Source organism: Phacochoerus africanus, chromosome 2 (genome assembly GCF_016906955.1).
Source record: "Phacochoerus africanus isolate WHEZ1 chromosome 2, ROS_Pafr_v1, whole genome shotgun sequence".
Classification (NCBI taxonomy): Eukaryota; Metazoa; Chordata; class Mammalia; order Artiodactyla; family Suidae; genus Phacochoerus; species Phacochoerus africanus.
In genome coordinates, this window is record NC_062545.1 from 146,095,684 (window position 1) to 146,123,616 (window position 27,933).

Here is a 27,933-nt window from a genome sequence, read left to right on the forward strand (position 1 = left end):
TGCCCCTAGGCCTGGCCTGGCAAAGGTCTGGGTGGTCCCAGGGCTCCTCCCCTCATGTAGAGGAGCATCCTGGAGTCACTGGCTTCCTCCTCTGTCCATGCTGAGCTGGCATGAAAAGAAGTTGCCTCCACTCTCCTTCCGAGCAGCTCTTTGAGGATACGAGTCCCCAGTTTGGGGGCCTGAATGATCCCTCAGGGACAGCAGTGCTTAGTCCCAGGCCCATTATGAGCCTGGCCTGGGGAAGCCCAAGCTCCCTTCCCAGCCCCTGCCACCCCCAAGGTCCAGACAGGGAGTGAGAAATGCCCCATTTCTTGCTTTCCAGGAACAAATGCATCAGCCCCAGACCAGCTGAGCTTGGCTCTGGCTTGGAACCGTGTAGACATAGCTCGGAGCCAGATCTTTGTCTTTGGACCCCGCTGGCCGGTGAAACAGTGTTTTTCAATTCATACCATTTATCATGAGTTTGTACAGATGATATATGTTCCCCCTTGTGTCATGGATCTCAGGAAGTTATCTGGGGTTTCTGATGACCCAGTGTATAATTATCAGGTTTATTAGGAGATGCTGCTATTTAATTTCAAAGAACTAGCAAGTAAGAGCTACTGGTACTAACAGATTCAAACCAGGGCTCTTAAGTGATCACTAAATATTTTATCATTCCTGGTGAACATGGGTTTTTACCCTTTGAAAGAAAAACTAGAAAGAAATAAGCTCTTTAAAATGAAAGACTAAGATTGCATTGACAGCATTGATTTTTCAACTTATGTTCCATGAAACCCCAGAGGCCTTGGTAGCTCTGTATGTGTGTGACCTTTGTGTGTGGTCTTTGGTATATGGTGCGTGATGGTATATTGTGTGTGCGTATCTGCATAGCATGTGTATAGTGTGTGTAATGTGTGTGGGGCGGTGTGGTGTGTGGTTATGCCAGAGTTTAGCGTGCATGCGTGTGTGTGTGTGTGTGTGTGTGTGTGTGTGTTTATGTGGTGTAAGTCTGTGAGATCTGTGTGTGGCACAGTGGGTGTGGTATGGGAGTGTGTGTATGCAGAATGGCCATGTGTGAGGTATGTGTAAGGCTAAGCAGCTCCTAGCCTCCCCCTCCTTCAATCAAAGCAGTTTCTTTGATGGGTTTTGTAGACTGGGACTCAGAAAATTTTTATTCGCAAAAAGGGCTCAGCTGCTTTAAAAGGGCTTTGAAATACCTAGAGGGTTCATGCCAACGTTAAAAACCGTATTTCTCAAAACAAGCCTGGCATAGCCCTGCAAAATGCATTTCATTTTTCACTATCCTTTCTCTGATTAGTGTGAAGAGTTTATAGACTCAAAGGAGTGTGTTAAAGGAGTAAGATACAGGGTCAAGGGGGAGGCTTGCGTGTGTTTGTTGAATTATGCAAATTAAGAAGAACAATATACCTTAAATATTTTAATTTCCTTTTGAATGTCCTTGTTTTTCCAGTGTTGGTAAAGGACTTCCGAACGAAATTAATTGCTCCATGGGTAGTTGTGAGGCAGACTCTGCTGTGGCAGAGAATCTAGGAGAGTCCAGGCAGGATTGCAAGGGAAGACTCTGTCATGAGAGACCGTCTACTCAAGAAGAGGGGTCCCAGCTCTTGTTTGGTTTTTTCTTTTCGAGGCTAGCTTTCTGCAGCCACACAGAGAGAGCCAGGCTTTCAGGATTACAGAAAGGACCTGACCCAGGGAACATGCCACACACGCAGGCCTTGCCTGGGGAAGTGATGGCCTGCATCTACCTTCTTGTTACAAAAGCAATAAGTAATTTATAGACAGTATAGAAAATACAGACAAGCAAAGGGAAGGAGACAAACACTCATGACCATATCACTGTAGAAAAACTTGGCACTATCATATGAGTTATAATTTTATTTTTCAGTCTTCTTTTGAAATTGAAGTATATTCAACTTGCAAAGTTGTGTTGGTTTCAGGTGTACAGCCAAGTGATTCAGTTATGCACATATTTCCTTTTCATCCTATTTTCCATTATGGTTTATCACAGGATATTGAATTAATTCCCTGCACTATACAGTAGGACCTCGTTGTTTCTCCATCCTACATATAAAAGTTTGCATGTGCTAATCCCAAACTCCCAGTCCTTCCCCACCCCTCGGCAACCACAGTCTGTCCTCTATGTCTGCGCATCTGTTTCTGTTTTGTAGATAAGTTCATTTGTGTCATATTTTAGATTCCACGTATAAGTGATGTCATATCTTTTCACTCTCATGTTGGCACTAAATATTCTGTAACACCTTTTTCTTACTACTTAGTGTTCTTTGCTTTCCGTTATCCAGTTAACATGTAAATATAGTTTGAAAAGCACATAGCAAAGCATAGCATGCAATGAAAAGCAGAGCCCTCATGCCCTGCTTCCCAAAGTCACCTAACTATCCCTGAGTTGTGGTTTCCTAGCAGTGGCCTCCGTGCATTGACCTAACACATTCTATCACTTTCTCAATTAATCACGTGTAGATGTGTCCTTCATTCTTCACTCAGAAAGAGAAGGAAGTCCCGGATACGATAACTGTCTGTTTCTTTCTTTCATTGGTTATCCTGATGGCTTTGAACCATCTACTCGCTTCATCAGTCCCGGATACGATAACTGTCTGTTTCTTTCTTTCATTGGTTATCCTGATGGCTTTGAACCATCTACTCGCTTCATCAGTCCCATGTATAAAACGAGATTAGCACATTGCTCCAGCTTCCTTTCTCCACACAGTGAAGTTCCCAATTCAGTCAGCCTCATCTTTCACATGATGGAGATGGTTAACAGTCACACGTTGTTCTGTAATCCTCATTCAGGTCTGTTTACATCCCATTGTTTAATCGTCATGTTTTCATAGGAATCTTTTTAATTTTTATTTTTTACCAGCTGATGGATATTTGCTTCCAGTTCTTGACTGAGAACAAGTGAACAATAAATAATGTTGCTGTGAACATTTACGTGCCAGTCCTATGTGGACATACGTAGCCATTTCTTTTCAGATACCTAGGAGTGGAATTACTCTGTAGAATGGAAAATGTATGCTTATCTTTTTAAGAAACTACTTGTCTGTTTTTCCAAGGTGGGTGTAGCATTTAACATTCCCACCTGCGATGTAGGAGAATGTCTCCTTGTCCTTGCCAACATTTGGTATTGACAGATTTTTTTTTTTTTTTCATTTTATGGGCTCCACACATCATATGGAAGTTCCTGGGTCAGGGACTGAATCTGTTGGCACTGTGACCTACACCACAACTGTGGCAATGCCAGATACTTTAATCCATTGTGCTGAACATCAAACCTGAACCTCTGCAGCAACCTGAGCTGCTGCAATCAGATTCTTAACCCACTGCACCATGAAAGAAATGCCCAGACAGATTTTTTTTTAAATTTTAGCTATTCTAGTGATATGTAGTATTATCTCATTATGGTTTTTTTTAAAAATTAATTAATTAAGATATATTTTTTATTCTCAATAAAGGAGGGACAGACTTCAAACAAATTCCTAATGTAATTCTCATTAAAAACATGTACATTTTTAAAAATTGAAGTATAGTTGATTTACAATGTTGCATTAGTTTCAGCTGTATAGCAAAGCAATTCATATATATATATAATATATAAATATATATATTCTTTTTCAGATTATTTTCCCTTAAATGTTATTATAAGATATTAAATATAGTTATGCTATACAGTAGGTCATCACTTATATTTTATTTTCTAATTGAGATATAATTAACATATTACATATAAGTTTCAGGTATACAATATAATGATTCGGTATTTGTGTATATTATGAAATGATCACCACAAGTCTTGTGAACATTCATCACCACACACACTTAGAGTTTTTTCTTTTTTTTTTTTTTTGCCTTTTAGGGCCGCACCCACATTGCATGGAAGTTCCCAGGCTAGGGGTCAAATCAGAGCTACAGCTGCCGGCCTACACCACAGCCACAGCAATTCCGGATCCAAGCTGCATCTGCGATCTACACCACAGCTCAAGGCAACGCCAGATCCTTAATCCACTGAGCAAGGACAGGGATCAAACCTGCATCCTCATGGATACTAGTCAGATTCATTAACCCCTGAGCCATGATGGGAACTCCAGAATTTTTTTTCTTGTAATGAGAACTTTTAAGATCTACTCTCTTAGCAACTTTCAAATACACAATACAGTATTATTAGCTATAGTCACTATGCTGTGCATTTCATCCTTATGATGCTTATTTTATAACTGGAAGTTTATATCTTTTGACCATCTTCATCCATTTCACCTACCGCCATCCCCCAAACTAGGTGTTTACACTGACTCTAAAAGTGGAGAAACCAGCAGATTTTACTGTATGTGCAGATTGTCCCCTGCTGGACCTAGTTATAACCCTTATTATGACTGAACCCATAATAAGGAAGGCCCTGGCTTAGTCCCCTGGGTCACACAAAGGAAAATACAAGTATCAAGGTTCTTACAGTACATCAGTTGTTTAAAATTATATGACCTTTTAGTTTCCTATGCATTTGGACTATGACCTATTTAAATAGATATTTGCTTTTCCTTGCATTTCTAATTGATTCTTTTTTCTTCTCAGCATATGCCTTATGCCGTTAAGACTATCTAGTCTCCTAATTATTACTGTCCATTGAGTGGAATTCCCCTTCTTCCTGTAGAGTTTTCAAAACCTCTTGTTTTTCTGCTTGCTCTCAAAATGTACTACCCAGCTGTCCACATCAGACACCCCTGCAGTGTTCTCTATGACAGGTTCATTGCTTCCTCCATTCCGGGTCCTCCTCTCTCTAAGATCTCTTCTTCAATTGGCTGAAGTATATCTTTAAGTAATTTTTTCATAAAAGTGAGTGGGAAGATAACCATTTTTTGTCTTTCCTATTTCATTTAATTTTATTTTTTAAACTATAGTTGATTTACAATATTGTATCAATTTCTGCTGTATAGCAAAGTGACCCAGTTTTTTATATATGTATATGTGTGTGTGTGTCTGTGTATATTCATATATATGTGTGTGTATACATATATACACATTCTTTTTCTCTCCCCCATTATGTTCTATCCAATGAGAGTGGATATCATTCCTTGTGCTACACAGTAGGACTTCATTGCCCATTCTTTGGAAAGATAATTGTTTGCATCTACTAACCCCAAAGTCCCAGTCCATCCTACTCCTTCCTCCTCATCCTTGGCAACCACAAGTCTGTTCTCTATCATTCTTTGTCTTTATATGTCTGAAAAAACTCATATTGCCATGTGATTTTCCTCCAACCAAGGATGAAATACATCTTCCCCCAGATGTATTTTGAGGTTTGCTCTTTTCTGCGGTGTTTATAAATTTCGCAAGGACACATCTTCTCCTTCAAACAAATGAAAGTGAAATGTGCAGAGAATACAAACGCAAGGACTTATCAATCACTGTTCATGTGGCCATTCATTCTGCTTGGCTGTCAAAAGCCCCTTTATGCTAAAGACCCCGGTCTTTACTCAGCTCTGTACTATTTTCTTCTTTGGCTTCTTTGAGTATTTCAACATTCGTCTTCTCTCTCTTCCCATGGAATTTCTATTAGTTAAGCAAATGTTGATTCCCCCGGGTTCATCCTCCATTTTCTCCTTTCTATTGCCCTGTCATTTTGCAGGATGTTTTTGGACATCCCAACTTTTTCCTTAGCTTTTTTTTTAATTGTTTTTTAAATTTTAGGTAATCATATGTTTTATAGCTAAGAAAGCTTTCCTCTTTCCTGATGGTCCCATTTTCATGTCAGCCCATTTTCATCTCATGAATGTAGTATCCAAGGGTTAAAAAAAAAAAATCAGACTTTTTGAAGTCCTCTCCTGTTTCCTGGATTATCTCTACTTTTTCCCTGGTTGGCTGTTCATTTTGTCCTTTTCTGTAGTAGATCCTTGCTTGCCCATCCCCATTTTAGAACGAGGAACAAGACTAAGTATAAGAAGCCCATTTTCCCGGTAAATTTTTCTCTTTCCTGAGAAGACTGACCAAGAATTCCCCACTAGGAGGGGTTGTGTCCGCTGAACAGCTTGGCTTTGCCCTGAGCAGACTGGAGCAGGCTGGAGCTACTGTGCTGGACCTTTCTATGCAGACCCTCCAGATTCTTCAGCAGACACTCTTCTTGGTTTCGCCTGGGGGTAAAGCCCAAGAATGCAGCTGCTCTGCACCCCCCCACACACACCCCCACCCTTCACACTGGGGAGGTGGTATAGGCATAGGAGAGGGAGTGGGTGTCTCCGGCTCTGTAGACAATCCTTTATTAATCATCATACTTTCTACCCACCATTAACTCTCATTCTTTGGAAATCTAGTCCCACCTCCACTGGTCCCCCCACATTACCCATTCTGGGCTTCAGCTCACTCTCCACAGTTTTAACTGCCCAACAGTATTTCCAGAAACATGTTAATAGCTCTGGGTTGCCTCTTCTCCCTGAAATGGATTTTTCTTTTCCATAGTCTTCTACTCTCATTTCCATGGGGCAGGGGGGAAAGCAGAAACACATGATCAAGACCACAACCTGGAGCCAAAAGGTTTTCTTTGTCTTCCCGCAATCAGGTATATGGTCTGCAAAATTTTCCATTAATAGTTGAAGTGCTCCATCAACTATATGCCTATGGCCCTGTAGTCCGTCTAGAATTCTGGGTATAATAGAGTCTGTGGTAGGAAGGGCTTGGGAATTACTGTATGATAAGGAGTTACTGTTGTGGCTCAGTGGGTTAAGGACCTGATGGCACCAGGGAAGACCTTGCTGAAAAAGTGGTGTTTATACTGACACCTGACGAGTGAATAAATGCTGACCAGGGACAAGAGAGGGACGAGCATCTTCCATGGAGAGAGAGGAACATAAGAGGGGCTGAGGCAAGAAAGAACTGGATATTTTCAACTTACTGACTGAAGAGAGTGGAGAGGCTAGTATGGCTAGAAGGCAGAGTGAGAAGAGGGTAACTGGGGGGAGACTGCAAGCTAGTCAGGAGATGCACACTTCAGAACACTGCAGGCCAACCCTGGACAGAAAGAACTTGGGGATCCACTTGCGGACTTTCTTTTTTTAAACAACAATAAACATGTACTATCTCACCCAGAGTCTGTGGGTCAGGAATTTGGGAATGGCTTGCTGGGTATTTCATGCTCAGGGGCTATAGCCCAGCTGTAGGCTTAGGGCTGCCATCATTTGATGGCTTGACTGGGGCTGGAGGATCCACTTCAGGATGGCTCACTAAACTGAGGGCAAGTTGATTCTGGCTGTTGGCTGAGGGTCTCAGTTCCTTCCCATGTGGCCGCTCCATCAGGCTGCTTGATGTGGCCTTCACAATGAGGTGGCTGGCAATTTTTGCTTTTCCTTCTGGTCTCTTCCATTTGTTTTTTTCCCAACTGCTGTATAATCTTGTTGCTTTTTTCCCAATTTTTTATTGTGGTAAAAGATATTTAAGTAAAAGAGTATAGCTCAGTGGGATTAAATAATTGACATTGCTCTGCCACCATCAACACCATCCATCCACAGACCACTTTCTGTCTTGCAAGACTGAAACTCAGCACCCATTAAACAATAACCCTCCCACTTCCTCCTTCCCCAGCCCTTGGCACCTCCATTCTCTTTTTGTCTCTATGAATTTCACTGGTCTATATACCTCATACAGGTGGAATCATACAATATTTATCCTTTTTGTGACTGGCTTACTTCACTGAGCATAATGTTCTCCAGGTTCATCCATGTTATAGCAGGTGTTAGAATTTCCTTCTTTTTTTAAGGCTTGATTATATTCCATTATATGCAGAGATCCATTCAGTCATTGATGGGCAGCTGGTTGCTTCTACCTTTTATCCATTTTGAGTAATGCTGCTATGATGATGGGTATACAAATGTTTCTTTAAGACCCTGTTTTAAATTCTTTGGGGCATATACCCAGAACTAGAATTGTTGGATCATAGGATAATTCTATTTTTAATTTTTTGAGGAGCTGCTAAATTTTTCCACAGCAGCTGAGCCATTTTACATTCCCTCTAACAATTGCACAAGGGTTCCAATCTCTCCACATTCCAGCAAAACCTCATTGTTTTTAATAGGGTCATCCTAATGAGTGTGTGGTTATATCTTATTGTGGATTTGATTTCCATTTGCCTACTGATTAGTATTTCAAGCATCTTTTCATGCGCTTGTTGGCCACTTATATACCTTTTTTCAAGAAATGCCTGTTGAAGTCATTTGCTCATCTTTAAATCAGGCTGGTTGTTTTTTGGCTGTTGCGTGTTACGAGTCCTATAAATTCTGTATTTTAGTCTCTCATCAAGCATCTAATTTGCAAATATTTTTACCATTTGGTAAGTTGCCTTTACTCTGTTTATAGTGTCTTTTGACAAACAAAAATTTTTGATTTTGATGAATTACCATTAGTCTATTTTTCTTTTGTTGTCTGTGCTTTGAGTGTCATATCCAATAAATCACTGCCAAATGTAATGCCATGAAGCTTTTGCCCTATGTTTTCCTCCAAGGGTTTTATAATTTTAGCTTTTACATCTAGATCTTTGATCCATTTTGAGTTAAGCTTTGGAGGTGATATTAGATAAGGGTTCAACTTCATTCTTTCACACATGGATATCCTATTTTCAACACGCCACAGCTGAAGACTGTGTCCTTTTTTGCACAAAGGACCATAATGGTCCATTTGTATGAAGAGTCAGCCAGGACACTATTTCATCCACTTCTCTGTGTTGACCAGGAACCACACAAACATGGACGCTGCCTTCCATGCAATCTCTGTCCCATCCTACTGAAGGATATTAAGCAAGAGTTGCATGATTCCATTTACAGCTTAAAGATCACTCTAGACCTAATGCATTATTTAGAAGATGCATTAAGTGTGTGCAATGGCAGTTGGGAGGAGTCCTGTTATTGAGGTAATTCAGGTGAGAGACGCCCCCTTGGGCAAAGGCCGAGAAGTCAAGAATTAGGATTCAGCAATGTTTAGCATTAATCATGACTGCACTTAGAATGGAAGAGGGGCATTCCCATCGTGGCACAGTGGAAACAAATCCGACTAGGAACCATGAGGTTGCAGGTTTGATCCCTGGCCCTGCTCAGTGGGTTAAGGATCCAGCGTTACTGTGAACTGTGGTGTAGGTCGCAGACGTGGCTCAGACCCAGAATTGCTGTGGCTCTGGTGTAGGCCAGTGGCTACAGCTCCAATTAGACCCCTATCCTGGAACCTCCATATGCTGCTTGTACGGCCCTAAAAGGACAACAAGACCAAAAAAAAAAAAAATGGAGGAGGCATGTGGGGGGAGCCAGGTGCCAGCCATCTCCCCAGTTTTCTGGCTTACCACTTCCCTGAAATCAAGCACCAGAAGAGGAGTGGGTTGGGGGGAAGATCCAAGTGTGGATTTGGACATCTCAAGCTGAGGGAGCCTTTGAGACATGCACGTGGAGGTGCTAAGGAGGCAGCAGGAACTTTGAGGAGAAAGGGGGACCAAAGGCAGGAAGGAGAGGTCACATGCAAATAAATGGGGGCTGGCAGTGTGAGCCTAGATGAGGCTGCTGAGGGAGAGGAGAGTGGAAGGAAGAGGACCAAGGACTGAGCCCTGAGGAGCCTGGACATTCACACTTGCACTGAGAAGTCATGGTTGGATGGGAAAACTGGAGTTTCAATGCCGAAGACACCAAGAAGAGGATTGAGGGGGAAGCTATCATAGTCAGACAGGTTGGCCTGGAAAACACCCAGCAGGGCCTCAGTTACCACACTTCGAGCCCTGGACAACAGCAGAGCATGTGGGGAACAGGGAAGGGGTGGAGGGGAGGGATACTCTGAGTGCGGACCAGTTTGGCTGGAGGGGAGGGTAAGTCTGGCAAGATAGGACAGCAGCCGGGGGTTCGAGGTCATTTCATATCTCAGGGTCTGCACCAGCACCACATTTCCCCTGATCCCCAAGAGACCAGGTCCTTCTGAGTACAGCACCATCTCGCCTTGACCATCCAGCTGTCACCATGCTGGGTGCCTCCAGGAGACCTCTACCCACCATCTACATACCATGGTTTTCTCCTGTCTCCATGGGAAGCTGCAGGCACTTCTCTTTGTGCCTTTGAACTTACCTCCCAGCATCCTTTCCTTTGGGTAAAAACACACTTCAGTGAAAATGACAGCCACTTTAAGTACACGATTGCACTTGGTCAAGCACATAAGTAAGAGGAGGTCACGAGATCAGCACCTTCGTCAGACACCTGGCCTGTGACAACTGAGTGTGGTGTGCATATGAGTGCTCATGACTTTACAAATACATGTGCCTCTGTGTGCCTGCATGCATGTCTGTGCATGTATACTCATGTTTGCATGAGTGTGTATGCACGTGTAACCCTGTGTGTGAGTGCCTGTGCATGAGCGTGCAGAAGGGAGGGAAGGTCCATGCGCTTATTCTGGGACATGGGGTGGCTTTAATTCCTTTCCTAACTCCAATTGCTGTGGACTGCAGCCCTTGGGAAGTCTGGCCCCCCCAACGGATAGTAAGGCCATGGAGAAGGAGAAGAAGCCTCCCACAGCGACCACCAAAGGGGGCAGAGGAAAAGGCAAAGGCAAGAAGAAAGGGAAGGTGAAGGAGGAGGCGGAGGAAGAAACCGACCCCCGAAAGCTGGAGCTGCTGAACTGGGTATGTGGGACATCTCCACTTCCTTCATGGGCGCTTGAGGACCTTGGAGCCCATCCTCCTTCTTCAGGGAAAGAAGCCATTCCTACTCCCTTTGCTATGGCCCCACTCAGGGCCCCGAGCCCATGAGGCAGTGGGCAAGCTGATGGGATAGTGTCAGTATTTCAAGTGGCTGTCAGGGTGTCACAAACAGCAAACATTCCTGCTGTGGAAGAGAATGAAATCACTCAGAAGGGAGGCCCAGGCCACCTTGCCCAACAGTGGCTCTCTCTGCCTGGCAGACACACAGATGCTTGCTTCGTGGTAAAATGGGAAACGAACCAAGCATTACTGAATAAATGCAGTTCGAGAACAAAAGGCAGAGCCTGTGATTGGGGTGTGGGGGTAACTGTAGTCCGCTGGGCTGGAGGCTGGGCCACTCATCACCCCTGGTTCCCGCCTGGCTGCTGTCAGGACACAGCAGGACAGGGCACTGGGCCTGTGCACTGACGTGACTGGCATCATTACAGTCACTCACCCTGGTAGCACGCGGTGTGCCCACGGGAATTCTCAATCAAGGAAATAATCTCTCTCATGCAAAATGCCACATTACACTGAGTGTGGTCATTTCCACCATTGTTAAAGGGCAGAGACATAAATGATAATTAATAGTATATAAGATGTTATAATCTACCACCTCCAAAAAAAAAAAATTGGAGATGGGAGTTTGGAGATTCACGTACTGATTGCAATTTTATTTTGAAAAGAAGGCTACAACTTACATGGTTTTTCTTTCTCATGTTCATGTTACAATTCTTTTTTTTTCTTTTTCTTTTTTTTTTCTTTTTCTTTTTTTTGCTGTATCCATGACATATGGAAGTTCCTGGGTTAGGGATCGAACCTATAATCTGAGCCATAGCAGTGACAATGCAAGGCCACCAGAAAACTCCCAATCAACTCTATTTTGAGTAATAGTAATAAAAAAAAAAAAACCTGGACACTGGAGAGCAATACCAATTTGGCTGTCATTTTGAATCCTTTTCACTTTGAAATCTTTCAAATTTTTTTTTTAATAATTGCATCAGATTTATTTCTGGTTTCTTTTTCTTTTTTCTTTCTTTTTTTTTTTTTTTTGGTTGATTTACAATGTTCTGTCAATTTCTGCCCTACAGCAAAGTGACCCAGTCGAATATATACATACACATTCTTTTTCTCACATTATCCTCCATAATGTTCCATCACAAGTGACTAGGAAATCTTTCAAACTTTGATGGTTGGATAAGACACATAGGGACAAATGGAAAAGGAAGAAGAGGGGCAATGGGGCATGGTTACTCACAACAAAGGGCAAAGAGAGCCTCCTTCAGGATGCTCTATGTCAGGCGTGGGAAGATGCCTTTCAAGAGCTCCCAGGATCCCCCTGCCCTGTACTCATGCCACTGTGCTGGGCTCGCACAGGTGAATGCTCTGGAACAGGCCATGCTGGATGCACTGGTCTTAGACCGTGTGGACTTTGTGAAACTCCTAATTGAAAATGGAGTCAACATGCAACATTTTCTCACCATCCCAAGGCTGGAAGAGCTTTATAACACAGTGAGTATTCCAGAAGCGGGGAGTGGGTGGAGTGGAGCTAGCCTTCAGTATATGCTTACCAAGTGTGCATGTGATGCAGAAATGCACTCAGAAGAGCATCCCCATCAGAACACAGGCTTCAGCTGCAGCGCCTTTGTTTCACAGGTGACTGCTCTCATCTGCCACGTGCCTGGTGGAGGGCCCCAGCCTCACAACCTCTGCCAGGCTACCAGCCATCCCATCTGTAGTATTAACTCAGCTATCGGGGGGTGGTCCACAAGGGGCTAGCTTATATAAAGAAAGAGTCCAGTTCCCCGAGTCATTAGAGGAGTGAAAATTTCCCAGGGTGGGCCTCCTTTGTTCCTGGGGACTCCCACTTTTTAGGAGACTTCAGTGAAAAATGTAAAACTGAGTCTGCACAGCAAGGAGCTCCTGCCATTAAAATGGAAGTATTTAGATGAAATCATCCTGGCCTGTATTATTATTGCAATGTGAATCTTGAGAATTTACTTTTCCTTCCCCATTCTTCTTCTTCTTTTTTTTTTTTTTTTTTTTAGGGCCACACCCACGGCATGTGGAGGTTCCCAGGCTAGGCGTCTAATCCGAGCTACAGCTGCCAAGCCTACACCACAGCCACAGCAACACCAGATCCGAGCCGTGTCTGTGACCTACACCACAGCTCACAGAAATGCCGGATCCTTACGAACCCACAACCTCATGTTTCCTAGTCAGATTTGTTTCCACTGTGCCACGACTGGAACTCCTCCTTCCCCATTCTAATATTTTAAGTAGCCAAAGTGGTCCTGGGTGGTTGCTTGCTAAAACTTGGTGAACTTTTAAAACAATATTGTACCTCATAAGATGCTCTTTAAAATAATTCAAGGAGTTCCCTGGTGGCTCATTGGGTTAAGGATCTGGCATTATCACTGCCATGGCTCTGGTTACTGCAGTGGCAAAGGTTCAACCTCTGGCTCAAGAACTTCTGCATGCCGTGGGTGCGGCCAAAAATAAATAAGTAAATACTATAATATAATTAGATAAAAACATATTTTAGAACATGCGGGATACTTCCTACCCATGACCAGTCCTGTCTCATAATAGAAACAGGCTGACAGTGGGTGACCTCCCAACTCTCACAATTCATTAATTTTACAAAGAGTTGAATTTTGCTCCAAGAGTTGAAGAGAAAAACATATTCACTATAGCTGAATGCTTCTCTTTCAGAGACTGGGTCCACCAAACACACTTCATTTGCTGGTGAGAGATGTCAAAAAGGTCAGTCTTGGTTTTACAGTCCTTTACCTATGGACATCTTTATTTTTTAATTTTTTATTATAGTTGATTTATAATGTTCTATCAATTTCTGCTGTACAGTGAAATGACCCAGTTTTATATCTTTTTCTCATATTATCTACTACATTCTATAACAAGTGATTGGATATAGTCTCCTGTGCTATACAGCAGGACCTCATTGTTTATCCACTCCGAATGCAATACTTTGCATCTGCTAACCCCAAACTGGACATCTTTCAATAAGATACTTTTTTAAGCAATTTTTAAATGTCCAAATGTGTTGTCCCCTTAGAGGCATTAAAAAATCATGAATTCCTTTCTCCGTAAAGAGTTCACTTTAAAAAAATTTAATCTCCTTTAAGTGCTATTTTCATTTCTCATACAGTGGGCTTGCGCTGGATGACTATTTGATTGAGGGCTGGCACCGTTACCCAAGCAGGGGCACCAGCCAGGAGACAGGCTCCTTACTGCTGCCCAGGGCCTCCGTGCTCTGCATGTTTAAGAGCTGCCCCTCACCGTGCCTCTTCCTAGAAGTCCTAGCAGGACAGGCCTCGTGTCACTCTGCGTGTTCTGTGAAGTGAAGCAGTTGTTCTTGGCCCTTTCTGTTTCCTCCTTAGTAGGTGATGGGTGCCTTCTCCGCTTTGCAGCACGGCTAGTGACTTCCAGCTTGCGTTCTTGTAGGATCTTGTCGGCTTCCTGTTCCACCCTGGCGTTTCTTGGGTCCTGTCACCACAGGCTGGAGGATCAGACTGGGTTAACACAGGATGATTCATTCTGCCAGAATGTAGTCCCTGGCAGGCAGTTTGCAGAGCAAGTATTCATGTTCTGGGCAGGAGGAAATTACTCAAAGGAGGGAGCAGGGCCTTCAGAGTCCCAGATCGCCAGGCCATACTTCACATAAATGTCTGATTCTAATAACAGGAGAATGTGGCTTTTACTTCAGCATTCATTGGCTCAGAGAAGACTCTGTGGATCTGGGAACCAAGAGGGATCCAGTGCCCTTGTTTCTTGATTTCCCAGGTTTCTTTGATTAGGGACTGCTCACATTCAAAAGCCACAGCTACTCAAGTTCAGACGCAACCACATCTCACCTAAATGGCCTCAACAATCTTCCCTCCCACCCTTCAGAGACACGGGGAAAATCCTTCACATCTCATGAAGCCCCAGCTCCTTCTAGGAAACTGGCACCCACTTAGCATGTTGAGTTCCCACCACGCAGGATACAAACCAGATGCCCACGTGTTCTGTCCCAGGGCCATGCCCTGGTCCTGTCTACAGTGTTTTCCCCCTTGTACCCTGCACCCCTGCTCTGCTCACTCCTACCTACCCAGTGTCGCCCTTTCTCACCTTCCCAATTGGCCACCCAGGACAGTGAGGGCCTGTAGATGCTGTTGCATGAGGCTATTAACGGCTTGGCCCTTCTGCCCCGAAACTGCAAGCTCCTTAAACAGCTAAGTGTTCCTTATCCCCTCATGGAACCCTGAACTCGATCAAGAATCATGTTAGGGACTGAGCAGAGGGGCAATGCCTGAGCAAAGGATTTTGTCCTGATGCAAAGGGAGGGCATTTAAAAAGTATCATCGCCATGGGATGGACCCCAGATCTCTACCATCATTCCAGCTGTAGGAAATTTATCAAGCAGTAAATAGCATGTAGCATAAGACACTTATAATGGACCAATCAGTTCTGCCTTCTGGATAAGCCAGTTGGCTGAGCATGTGAATGACTTCCAGATGCCTGAATGTCCTTCTCTGCCCACACACTGCCTTTATCTCAGCACACCCTCTTCCCTTCTGCAGTGGAATTCTGCCCCTTCCCCAGTCCCAGTCACATCAGTAGTTTGTAGCATTTGTGTTCTCACTGAAATCTAAGGGGAGCCCCAGAAAGACATGGAACACTGTGTGGTGGTTTCACTAGAAAAGTCCCAGCCCCAGGGGTATTCTGTCCTCCCACTGCCTTCCATGGAGTCCTCCTACCAGTCATACTGGTCACTTCCTCCTTCTGCAGAAAATCAGGATGCCAGCCCACTAGCCCACTTCTGAACCCAACTCCTCCCCTACAAGCATCTATCAAAGGACTTCTCAACAAAACTAACTTACTCTTTCAAAGGAAGTCTCCACCAGCTACCCCATCTTCCTTTTTTTTTTTTTTTTTTTTTGGTCTTTTGTCTTTTGCCTATTTAGGGCCACACTTGTGGCATATGGAGGTACCAAGGCTGGGAGTCAAAATGGAGCTGCAGCTGCCGACCTACACCACAATCACAGCAACGCCAGATCTGAGCTGCGACTGTGACCTGTACCACAGCTCATGGCAACGCCAGATCCTTAACCCACTGAGCAAGGCCAGGGATCAAATACACATCCTCATGGATACTAGTTAGGTACGTTAACTACTGAGCCACAATGGGAACTCTATACCCCATCTTCCTTTAAGTTTACCCATACATCTGTAAACATTCTGTCCAAGCCCGCAGGCTAGCCTGGTCCTCCTCCACCCCCAGCCTGCTACAGCCTGATGGGTTTCTACCTCTTCTTCTTGAGAAATTTAATCCATTCTCTAAAACTTGGCTTATCCCTGTCTCCCTCAATCCTAGGGTAATAGACTGAAGATTGTTTAATGTCCCGTTGGTTACACTTAACTCCTACATCAGAGGCCAGAATGACCACAATGCTGAGGTGTGTGATGAAGTCCACCCTGCAGGTACAAATTCTGAGGGCCTGAGATCCAGCTTCTTTTTTACAGGGCAACCTACCACCAGATTACCACATCAGCCTCATAGACATTGGGCTTGTGCTGGAGTACCTCATGGGAGGCGCCTACCGTTGCAACTATACCCGCAAGAGCTTCCGGACTCTTTACAACAACTTGTTTGGACCCAAGAGGGTAGAACTCAACACATACATGGTGTTCTGTGCTTTCCAGAGTCATATGTGGTCCTTTCCAATAACTCAGCCTGTTAAAAGCCGAGCTCATTGCCCCATCCCCAAGCACCCTTGCCTGTCCTCCTGCAGTATGAGGCCTCATGTCTCCCGGACACCCAGGCTTCCCCACTTGCCTCCATCCCTCAGCACATTGAGCTGCACAGCCCATCACTTGCATCTGCCCCCATCCTTTGTCCTGGTTGTTTCCTCCTGAGCTCCCTTGTCTGTGCCCTCTCCCATCTATCCCACTGCTGGGGTCTTCCAAAACCAGGGACCCAACAGAGCACTTCCTGCTCAAAAATTCCCAAGGCTCCCCACTGCCTGAAGACCCTCTGTCAAGTTCATTACAGCATCTAAGGCACTCTCCCTGCTGACCCCACCCTGTTGTGGGAAACCGTGTCCCTCTGGCAGAATTGAACTGTATTAATATCAGCCATGTCTTCCCCCACCAAAACCCTGTGTGTATCACAAGCCCAACTCATATGTGAGATCTTCCATGAAGCCCACCCCTCGCCCCCACTCAGAGCCCCATGACTCCTGCATTTCTGTGAGTGAACTTCTCTGGTTCCACCTGGAATGAGGGTCACATGTCTGCACATCTCTCTCCTCCCCTGACCTGGGCTCATAAGAAGCAGAGATTCCTCATTAAAGCATTTCCTTTCCTTGGATAGTGTGCTTAGTTGTTAACAATTCAAAGTACTTTTAAGTTATTATTATAGCCACTAACAGTATTACTAATGTCAACTCAGTATTATAACATCTGATTCCACTGACTTTTTTTCTCTTCTTTCATTATGCAGCCTAAAGCTCTTAAACTTCTGGGAATGGAAGTAAGTCAGATTTTTTTTCCAATGGCTTTATGATATCGTGGTCAAAGACATGTAGCCCTCTTCATTTTGTACTTATTTAACATAAAATGGAATGGGCTGGTTTTCCATGAATAAATCTGCCACACCACATACCAAAATGTACTTGATTTAGTCAAATAATATAAAAAGATCATGAACATTTTTTTTAAAAAGGTAAGAGCCATCCAATTCATTTTAATTAAAATCAAGTCAAGCACACCCATTATTGTTGACATCATCGTTATCCCCACGGTTTTTAAAAACATTCTGGAAATTGCACAACATGAAAAAATAAAGGAAGAATTCATAAAAAGGGGAGAAAATTATTATTGGCAAAAATATTTTGTCTTTAGAAAGCCCAGGAAAATCACCAAAATTCCCTCATAGTAGGACAAAAGTATCCAGAAATAACCTTAACAAGGAAACTTAAGAACAAACCAATAGGCATGAAAACATATGAGTGGAAGGAATATCATAACAGAATATTAAGACTGACTATTGTGAAGACTCTTCTCAAATAAATTCATGAGTCAAAGAGCACCCCACTTTCTATATGGATTCACAGTAGAAGGTTTCATTCTGTGTTCACAGTTGAGGCCAACCTTCATAACTAGAAGGGTTACAATTTGCAGCTTTCTATTAACTCCATATTCTCTCAGATCACTATATCATGTTGGGTTTATCTACTGAGTGAAGGTTTGGTGGGATTCTCCTGTAAAATAGCCTGGTCCCAGTCCTGTTTTTAGGGGTATATTTTTTACTATCTTTGTAATAATATTTACAATATGAGTTCATTGAGCCTTTCTATTTTCTAGAGTCAACTTTGGTCAATTATATTTTCCTAGAAAACAATGTACTTCATCTAGACTTTCAAGTTCTAATTTTATATAATATATTATGTTCTAATTTTTATATAAGATTCTATTTTTTTCAATCTCCTCAATATCTTTAGTTGCTTGCCATTTCTTTTTTCAGTTTTTTTTTATATTTATATCTTCTTTCTTTTTTTTCTTAATCATACTCGCCTTCAGTTTGATGGGTATTTTTGCTTTATTAAGCAACTTTCTTCTGTTTTCTATTTTATTAATATCTTTTATTTTTATTCATTCTTCCCATATTCTTTATATGGAACTGCAAAGTATTATTTTTATTGACTCAGTTTGAAAGTGAAGTTTGCCCATTTTCAATCTCTTTCTATTTCAATAAATGAATGAGCATTGTTTTCATGGTATCCCACAAGTTTGGGTAAGTAGAACTTTCATTGCCATTCATTTCTAAATAGTTTATAATTTCCTCTTTAACCCAAGAGCTATTTTTAAGTGTATTTTAAATCTTCCAGATACAGATTTTGTTGTCGTTGTCATCCTACTCTTGTTGATCTCTAATTTTATTCCTTGAATGTAAACTACATGATTTCTAATATCTGGAATTTGTTGAGGTAGAAAATATGAAAAGAATTGGGGGATAATGCCAGGTGGATTTCTGTTAATGACCCATGTGTGTTGGAAACAAATGTGTATTCTCAGTTTGTTGGCTACAATTCATAGGTTTCTCTCATATACAATTCATATACAAGTCAGATCAAACTCGGCAATTTTATTATTCAGTTTGATTCTATATTACTAATTTTTCAAGTTAATTTCTAAGTGAGGTGTGTTCAAAGACTCTTACTGTTATTGTGGAAGTGTCAATTTCTTCTTAATTTCGGGTTCATAGATCTTTTTGTTTTAATGAGCTGTTTCCTTTTTCTTGTTGATTTGTGCCATTTCTTGTATTTTAGGGAAATTAATCCCTTGTTGGTTAAATTATTTCTCCAGAAATCTTAAAATTATTTTGTTTTGTTTCATTTTGTTTTGGTCTGTGTTTTTTTTCTTTTTCTTTTTCTTTTTTTTGGCCTCCACCCATAGCATGTGTGACTTCCTGGGCCAGGGATTGAACCCAAGCCACTGCAGTGACAACACTGGATCCTTAGCCCACTGAGCCACAGTAGAACTCCAGTTTTAAAATTATTTTAAGAGAATTTGCAAACAATTAGTATTTTAATAATATACTACTGAAAGATAGGCTTAAAAGTGTTTTTGTTTTACAACATTTCATTAGTCCTTAGTGGATTTTTATTTGATTTGATGTATTCTTGAAAGCAAAGCTGTTTATTTTTTAATTTCTACAATGTCAGTTTTTGACCTACATAGATCAACCTTCCCTAAATTACTGAAACTATAGTTTTACTAGGACAAATTATAAAATCAGAACAAAAATATTTAAATGTAAGGCAAAATATGATAGTTTCAATAAAAATGTTATTAACAACTCATAATGAGCTTGTAAAACTTGGGTTAGTCATGAACAACATGTGATAGGAATTGGAGAGCCAGTGTCCCCCCAGCCCAGCCACTCCGGCTGTGTGAATGTGGGCAAGTTATTCAGACTTTGGGCCACAACTTCCTCATCTAAGGGAATGGAAGGAATTCACAACCTCTCAGTAAGAATCGAAGTAAATCATTGATGAGAAAGCTCTTTGCAAAAGAGCAAATATCCATTTCTCTTATTCCACTGGGTACTGAGGTCTTAGCCTGGAATAGTCAAAGCCCCATATTTTTCTTGCCACGCCCAAGTTTCACCCCCAAATCTCCCAGTCATGCCATGCCTTCCTTTTGGATCCTGCTTCACTTTCAGAATGGTATCTCATAATCCCTTTAGGAAATGGGAAACACAGGCCTTCCATTTATAGCACATCCACCAAAAGACAAAGCTCACTCAAAATGGAATGTTTGCTTCCTTAAAGCACTGATAGGGAAACCTAAGACATTTTTCTCCATCCCCTTTTACATTTTACCTATTAATCTCTTGTTCAGCTATGTCTGACAAACCAGTATTGATGACTTGAAGATTTCCCTAAGGAAACTGGTTGTGGGCTTTAGCTCTCCCATGGTGTAATTCATATTTAAGTGTTTTCTCTGTCTTAGTTTTGCAGCATCTCTTCAATTGTTGGAAGCTTCTGGAAAAAAAAAAAAGCACCAATCTAGGGATATAAAGTCTTCAAACAGTAGTATGCCTTTTAAGCTCATTTGGTTTTAATGGTTTACGTCTCATAATAAACATGCATCTTTTCAAAAGAATTAATATACTGAGTGGAAACCACAGAGGTACTTAAGGAGTCTTTATTCCTTTAGACAAAGAGGTGTTCTTTTTTCCAGTGGTCTTGAAACCCTTGGCTGCGCATTTGTGGCAGAATCATGGGAAATGTGCTTCTCTTCCCTTAGGATGACGAGCCTCCAGCTAAAGGGAAGAAAAAAAAGAAGAAGAAAAAGGAGGAAGAGATCGACATTGATGTGGATGACCCTGCTGTGAGTCGATTTCAGTACCCCTTCCACGAGCTGATGGTGTGGGCCGTGCTGATGAAACGCCAGAAAATGGCAGTTTTCCTCTGGCAGCGAGGGGAGGAAAGCATGGCCAAGGCCCTGGTGGCCTGCAAGCTCTACAAGTCCATGGCCCACGAGTCCTCTGAGAGTGAGCTGGTGGACGACATCTCCCAGGACCTGGACAACAACTCCAAGTTAGTGTCTGGAGGGAACCTGAGAACCAGGAGAGATGATTGTCCTAAGTCCTGTCCCCTTGCAGGCAACAACAGCAAATGTATTTCTCACTTAAGTCCATTCAAGGCTAAAGCTTGTTTGTAAATTGCTTGGTCCATCATGTCAATATGCTTCCTTCTGTCTCTTTGACGTGTTTCTGGACTTTCACTGTTTTTGTCCACTACCTTCTGGTGCAAACTATGGAAACAATTTTTTTTTAAAAGTTCTCTCTCTCTTTTTTTTTTTTTTTTGGTCTTTTTAGGGCTGCATCTGCAGCATATGGAAATTCCCAGGCTAGGGTTTGAATTGCCGCTGCAGCTGCTGGCCTACACCACAGCCACAGCAACACAGGATCCGAGACTTGTCTGTGACCTACACCACAGCTCATGGCAATGCTGGACCCTTAACCCACTGAGCAAGGCCAGGGATTAAACCCACGTCCTTATGGATACTAGTCAAGTTCGTTACCCCTGAGCTATGATGGGAACTCTGCTTATTTTTTTTTTAATTAAAGTATAGTTGATTTACAATGTTGTGCCAACTTCTGCTGTACAGCAAAAGTGACCTAGTCATACATGTATATACATGCACTTTCTTATACTATCTCCCATCATGTTCTATCCCAAGAGATGGGATATATTTCCCTATGCTATACAGTAGGACGTTATTGCTTATCTATTCTAAATAGAATAGTTTGCATCTACTAACCCCAAATTCCCCATCCATCCCACTCCCTCCCTTCCTCCCTTTGCATCCTCAAGTCTATTCTCTATGTCAGTGAGTCTGGAAACACAATTTTAATGCAAAATCAATGAAACAGATTTTCATAAAGAAGCACACACTCAGAGGAGGACAACCTTAGTGAACCTAAACCCTTGGACTTCACCTTCACAAGTACCTCTGGCTTTCTCCCCCTTAGGTGGACAGGATGGCTGTAAGGGGCTAGAGTTTGGAATTTCCCCCCCCCACACACACACTCAGTAAGGCTCTGATAAAATACCAATAGGTTAGGTTCTACTTAGCTAGATTCCCCTAATGTCAGGCCTTATTAAGAACAGAATGTTCTGGGACTATTTCAGAATGGATCCATTCCCCTTCCCCAGATGGCAGCTTGAGGAAATGTTTCTCCTATCTTCTCTATGAGAACTTGGTCAGGCTCCTGGAGATAAAACTCACAAAGGTGTGGACTCACTTCTCTAAGACTGCCCCCCACCCCAGGAGTTATTAACTTGCAGACTTGTCTTCATGGGACCTCTAGCAATCCATCAACTACAGATCACATTTTCCTACCTGGGACTGGTTCCAAGGGTTTGTGCTCATGGTTTCTGCTCTGGTAAGCTGTGATTCTTAGTGTCTTCTTTCTGCAGTCTGGGGGACAATCATTTGCCCTGTGACCTTATTCTTGGATGAATCTGGAAAAGGTATTTGAATGTTTTAAGCTTTTTGCTTGTTGTTAGGATGGAGTGGTAACTTCCAAATCTCTTACATGGAGTCCCAGTGCAACTTTATAGAAACATGAACTTGAGTCATACACAGGCCCCTCTGCCAACATATAGCATCTTTGTTTTGTGAAGCACATTGCTTTTCTTTTGGATTGGGTTTCTAAAATCACTAGCTGATTTTTAAATGTCAAGTATTCAAGCATCTCTATAAATAGGGAGGCATTCCCCTGCATACTCTTAACTGGCATCAAATATTCTGTAAAATGAAAAAACAAAACAAAGCAGGGTGGCCACTATGGGGCTGCATCTTAACCACAATCCACACAAAATGTTGAAGGAAAGGGGATGTTTGTGATTATCATTAAACACTTAAATCAGGGTTGTGTGCAAGCAAATACATCTTATGTTCACAATTCAGCTGCCTCACCTTCTCCGTCTACCACTCGACTCCCATCACCTGCCTCTCACCCCCAGCAATTGAATCCTCCCTGCTCTGGGTCTCCTTGGCATCTAGACCTTGTCTCCATCACAGCACTGAGTATTCTTGTGAACCATACACTAGTGATGCGTTACCCCTGTACTGAAAAAGACATGTGTGAAAAGCATGCAGAACACACCAGTATGGCCAATACCCCCCAAGAAACCGGACCCTATCGATGCAAACTATTGCATTTGGAGTGGATAAGCAATGAGATTATGCTGTGTAGCACAGGGAACTATATCTAGTCACTTGTTATGGAACACAGTGGAAGATAATGTGAGAAAAAGAATGTACATACATATGTATGACTGGGTCACTTTTCTGTATAGCAGAAATTGACAGAACATTGTAAATCAACTATAATAAAAAAAGGGAAAAAAAGCAGACCCTACCTATGCAACCAGCCCTCCTGGGGTCCCCTTTCAAGGTTCATCTCTCCCTTCCAACAAGGATGCCACTGTTCTTTCAGCCTCACAGGTGCTGTCTTTAAACTCCCTTTTGCCATCTTTCCCATCTGTGCCCCTGCTCCATGAATGTTTGAGAGAAGGGACTTTGTCTTTGCTCTGTCCCTTGAGCCTGAGGGACAGACTTGGGGTCCACCTAAAACTCCATCTGCAGCAATAACAGTCAGCACTGAGCGTGGACCCTCACTCCTGGTCGCCCCTGCCCTCCACATGCAGACATCCCTGGGAGCTTCAGCTTGACTGTGTCTTGTGGTTCCATGATACACGCCTCTCTAACAAAAGAGTGTGTGGCCTCCGCAGCCTCACCCCTCTTCCAACTCTCTCCTGCAGAGACTTTGGCCAGCTTGCTGTGGAGCTCCTGGACCAGTCCTATAAGCATGATGAGCAGATTGCCATGAAACTGCTGACCTATGAGCTGAAAAACTGGAGTAACTCAACCTGCCTCAAACTAGCCGTTGCAGCCAAACACAGGGATTTCATCGCTCACACCTGCAGCCAGATGCTGCTGACAGACATGTGGATGGGAAGGCTGAGGATGAGGAAAAACCCTGGCCTGAAGGTACGTGTGATGTGGAGGTCCAGCAGGTAAGGGCGGTATAGTGACAAGTGACACCTGTGAGCTCTGACTCTGCTTGGCTGAGCCAAGCACTTCTTGTGGATTATTTCATTCATTACTCTGAACAACCCAGGAGGGGAACACTGTGACAATCCTTATCTTACAGATGGAGAACCTGAAGTTCCAAGATTAAGTGACTTGCCCAAGATCTGAACTGCAAGGTATGGGTCCGGCACCCAAATCCCGGTGGTCTAACGCTAGAGCCCAGTCAACAGCATGACTGGCTTGCAGGCTTAGAGTCCACCCTAACTAGTCATGCAGCCCTGGACCACCCACCTGCCACTAAAGTGGACACCTGAGCTCTATTTCTATTGATTCCCTTATAACTCTGATGTTTTAATTGGCAATGTTTTCATACAATGGGGTTTATGAGAAAATATGAAGTTATAAAAGGGTTTGAAAAGGATTTAGTGGATAGAAAATTGTCCTGGAATTCTCTGGCAGTGTAGCGAACGAAAAATCCAGCATTGTCCCTTCTGCAGCTCAGGTCACTTCTATGGTGTGAGTTCAATCCCTGGCCTGGGAATCTTCTAAGGGCACAGCCAAAAAAGAAAACTGTCCTGTGACCAAATCTTAGCTCTGATGTTTACTACTGTTAACTACTATGTTATCTTATTTATTTATTCATTTGTTTTTATTGCAGTAAAGTTGATTTATAATGTGTTAATTTCTGCTATACAGCGAAGTGATTCAGTCATATATATTCTTTTTTGTATTTTTTCCATTATGGCTTATCACAGGATATTGAATAGAGTTCCCTGTGCTATACAGTAGGACCTTGTTGTTTATTCATCCTATATATATTTGTTTACCTCTGCCAATCTCAAACTCCCAATTCTTCCTTCCCCAATCCTCCCTCCTCCTTGGCAACTACGAGTCTGCTCACTGTGTCTATGAGTCTTTTTCTGTTTAATAGATAAGTTCATCTGTGTCTTATTTTATTTTTTTATTTTTATTTTTTTATTTTTTATTTTTTACTTTTTAAGGCCACACCCGCGGCATATGGAAGTTCCCAGGTCTAATCAGAGTGACAGCTGCAGGCCTACACCACAGCCACAGCAACGCCAGATCTGAGCCACATCTTCAACCTACACCACAGCTCACGGCTGGATCCCTAACCGAGGCCAGGGATTGAACCCACAACTTCATTATTCCTAGTCAGATGCATTTCCACTGCACCACAACAGGAACTCCTATGTCTTACTTTAAGAGTCCACGTATAAGTGACATCATATGGTGCTTGTCCTTGTCTTTCTGACTTACTTCACTTAGCATGATCATCTCTAGTCTATCCATGTTGCTGCAAGTGGCATTATTTCATTCTTTTTTTATGGCTGAGTGACATTCCATTGTATGTAAATACCACATCTTCTTTATTCATTCCTCTGTCAATGGACATTTAGATTGTTTTTATGTCTTGGCTATTATAAATAGTGCTGCTAAATCATGCCAGAATTTTAAAGAGCAATATTCAACTATAGTATCTACAGCAGTTGTGCAAGAGAAATAAAAAGTAAGCCACAGATGTCACTTCAAACTTTCTAGTTACAAAAGTAAAATTTTAATAATTATTAAAAGTTTTTAAAATACATTACAGAAAGCAAAATAAGAAATAGTTGAAAATAATTTGTGTGTGTGTGTGTGTGTGTGTGTGTGTGTGTTTAGGGCCTCACTCGTGGCATGTGGAAGTTCCCAGGCTAGGGGTCTAATTGGAACTGTAGCTGCTGGCCTACGCCACAGCCACAGTAATGCGGGATCTGAGCTGAGTCTTCGACCTACACCACAGCTCAAGGCAATGCCAGATCCTTAACCCACTGAGTGAAGCCAGGGATCGAACCCAGATTCTCATGGATACTAGTCTGGTTCATTACCACTGAGCCACAACAGGAACTCCTGAAATTAATATTAATAACATGTTTATTTAAATCCATATATACAAAATATTGTCATTTTAACATGTTTTCAAAAGGAAAAAAATCGCTGTGATAGTCCATATTCTTTTTTTGCGCTGTCTTCAAATTCTGTGATATTTTTATATCGCTTCTTTTTTTACCTAATGCTTCTTTTAAGTATAATGTCTACCAAAATGAATAAATATTTGTAAGCATCAAATTTCCTTGTAAGCACCTTTAATTTGCAACATAGAAACCTAATTATTTTAAAGCAGGGATTTTTGGATTGTTCTTTTTTAAATTTAATTCTTTGAATTGGTAATATGATATGCACATATTAAAAAATTAAAACTAAAAAAAAAAAAAGAGTTACCATCATGGCGCAGGGGAAACAAATCTCACTAGGAACTATGAGGTTGTGGGTTCGATCCCTGGCCTCGCTTAGTGGGTTAAAGATCCGACGTTGCCATGAGCTGTGGTGTAGGTCGCAGACACGGCTTGGATCTGGCGTTGTTGTGGCTCTGGCGTAGGCTAGCAGCTGTAGCTCCGATTAGACCCGTAGCCTGGGAACCTCCATAAGCCGAGGGTGCAGCCCTAAAAAGACAAAAGACAAAAAAAGAAAAGAAAAATTAAAACTATTTAAAAGTACGAGTGATAAGTCTCCCTCCCAACTCCTAGCCCCCATATGGCCTCTTCCACCCAGTGGCAACTACTGATATTTGTTTTTTGTGTATAATTTTGTGTACTTTTATTCATAAAGTTACTATCAATAAATATCCTACTTTTTTTTCTTTTTCATAAGAGTTGGCAATATCAAGGTCTTACTGTATAGCATAGAAAACTCTAATCAATATCCTGTGATAAACCATAATGAAAAGAGTACGAAAAAGAATATATGTGTAATATACATATAGCTGAATCATTTTGCTATATAGCAGAAATTAACACAACATTGTAAATCAACTGTACTTCAATAATTTTTTTTCAAGAGTTGGCATAATAGTTTTTTGTACCTTCCTGTTTTCACTTCCTCTGGGAACTCTTTCCATGTTATTACACAGAACATTCCTTCATTCTCACCCAACTTCCCAGGCCTCCTTTATCATAGATGGTGGGCTTACCTCACCAGTCCTCAGTGAGGCTGTGGAGGTCGCTCCTGCCTGGTGATGTTATACACATGGCCACAGTGAATGCTCCGGGACACATATTGTGTCTCAGGTATCTGCTCTAAAAACGTCCAGGAGTGGAACTGGTAACCCAATGGGAATATGCACCTGCAGTTTTGATAGTTGTCCCTCAGGGGAAGCGTCCCAATTTTGACTTCCACCAATAGTGTAGGGGAATGTCTTGTCTCCCACAATCCTGTCATTACAGGGTATGAGCAAACTTTGGAATGTTTCTAATATAGTGGTAAAAAAGAAGATCTCTGGGTAGTTTCTTTAAATGTATCTTTTTCTTTCTTTCTTTCTTTTTTTTTTTTTAGGGTCACACATGGAGGTTCCCAAGCCACAGCAATGCCAGATCTGAGCCACATCTGTGACCCACACCACAACTCATGGCAGTGCCAGATCCTTAACCCATTGAATGATGCCAGGGATCAAACTTGTGTCCTCATGGACACTAGTCAGATTCATTTCTGCTGTGCCACGATGGGAACGCCCCCTGAATGTGTCTTATTATGAGTGAGGATGAGCATATTTTCCTGTCAGTACAAATGTTTCTAAGTTCACTGCTTTTGCCCATTTTTCTGTGGGGTTGTTAGAATTTTTCCTCTCATCTTCTGAGAGATCCTTTCTAATTAAAAAGACTAGCCCTTTGCCTGTCACATGAGCCACAAATATATTTTCCCATGAGTTGTATTTTACTTTGTTTATGGCATTTTTTTTTTTGCTATGCAGAAGTTTTTGATTTTTTTAAAGTATCCAGCATATTGATTTTTGTTTTGATTACTTCTTGATTTGGAAGCATAATTAGAAAAGCCTTCTCTTATTCATCCACTTATGCAAAAATTCTCATGTGATTATTGTTCGTTGTTTTATCTTCTGTCTGTCCCCCTCCCCCCATTTTTTTCTTTCATAAAATATTTGATTGAGATGAAATTTATTCTGGTGTATATGTGAGATATGTGTCCAACTTAATTATTTTCTAGATGATTACCCAGTTTTGCAATACCATTTATTAAATAGTCATCTTTACTTCTACAATTGG

At 42.1% G+C, this 27,933-nt stretch overlaps 1 protein-coding gene across 1 annotated transcript in view; it reads left to right on the forward strand.

Annotated features, from left to right (window-relative positions):
- Positions 1-27,933, forward strand: part of TRPM1 (transient receptor potential cation channel subfamily M member 1) — a 112,338-nt gene that overhangs the window by 47,943 nt on the left and 36,462 nt on the right. Inside the window, exons 11-18 of the mRNA XM_047769204.1 lie at positions 323-423; positions 10,472-10,645; positions 12,080-12,214; positions 13,418-13,468; positions 16,229-16,369; positions 17,208-17,237; positions 20,519-20,811; positions 23,548-23,776. Of these exons, the coding sequence (XP_047625160.1) occupies positions 323-423; positions 10,472-10,645; positions 12,080-12,214; positions 13,418-13,468; positions 16,229-16,369; positions 17,208-17,237; positions 20,519-20,811; positions 23,548-23,776 (1,154 nt within the window). The remainder of the gene's footprint in view (positions 1-322; positions 424-10,471; positions 10,646-12,079; positions 12,215-13,417; positions 13,469-16,228; positions 16,370-17,207; positions 17,238-20,518; positions 20,812-23,547; positions 23,777-27,933) is intronic.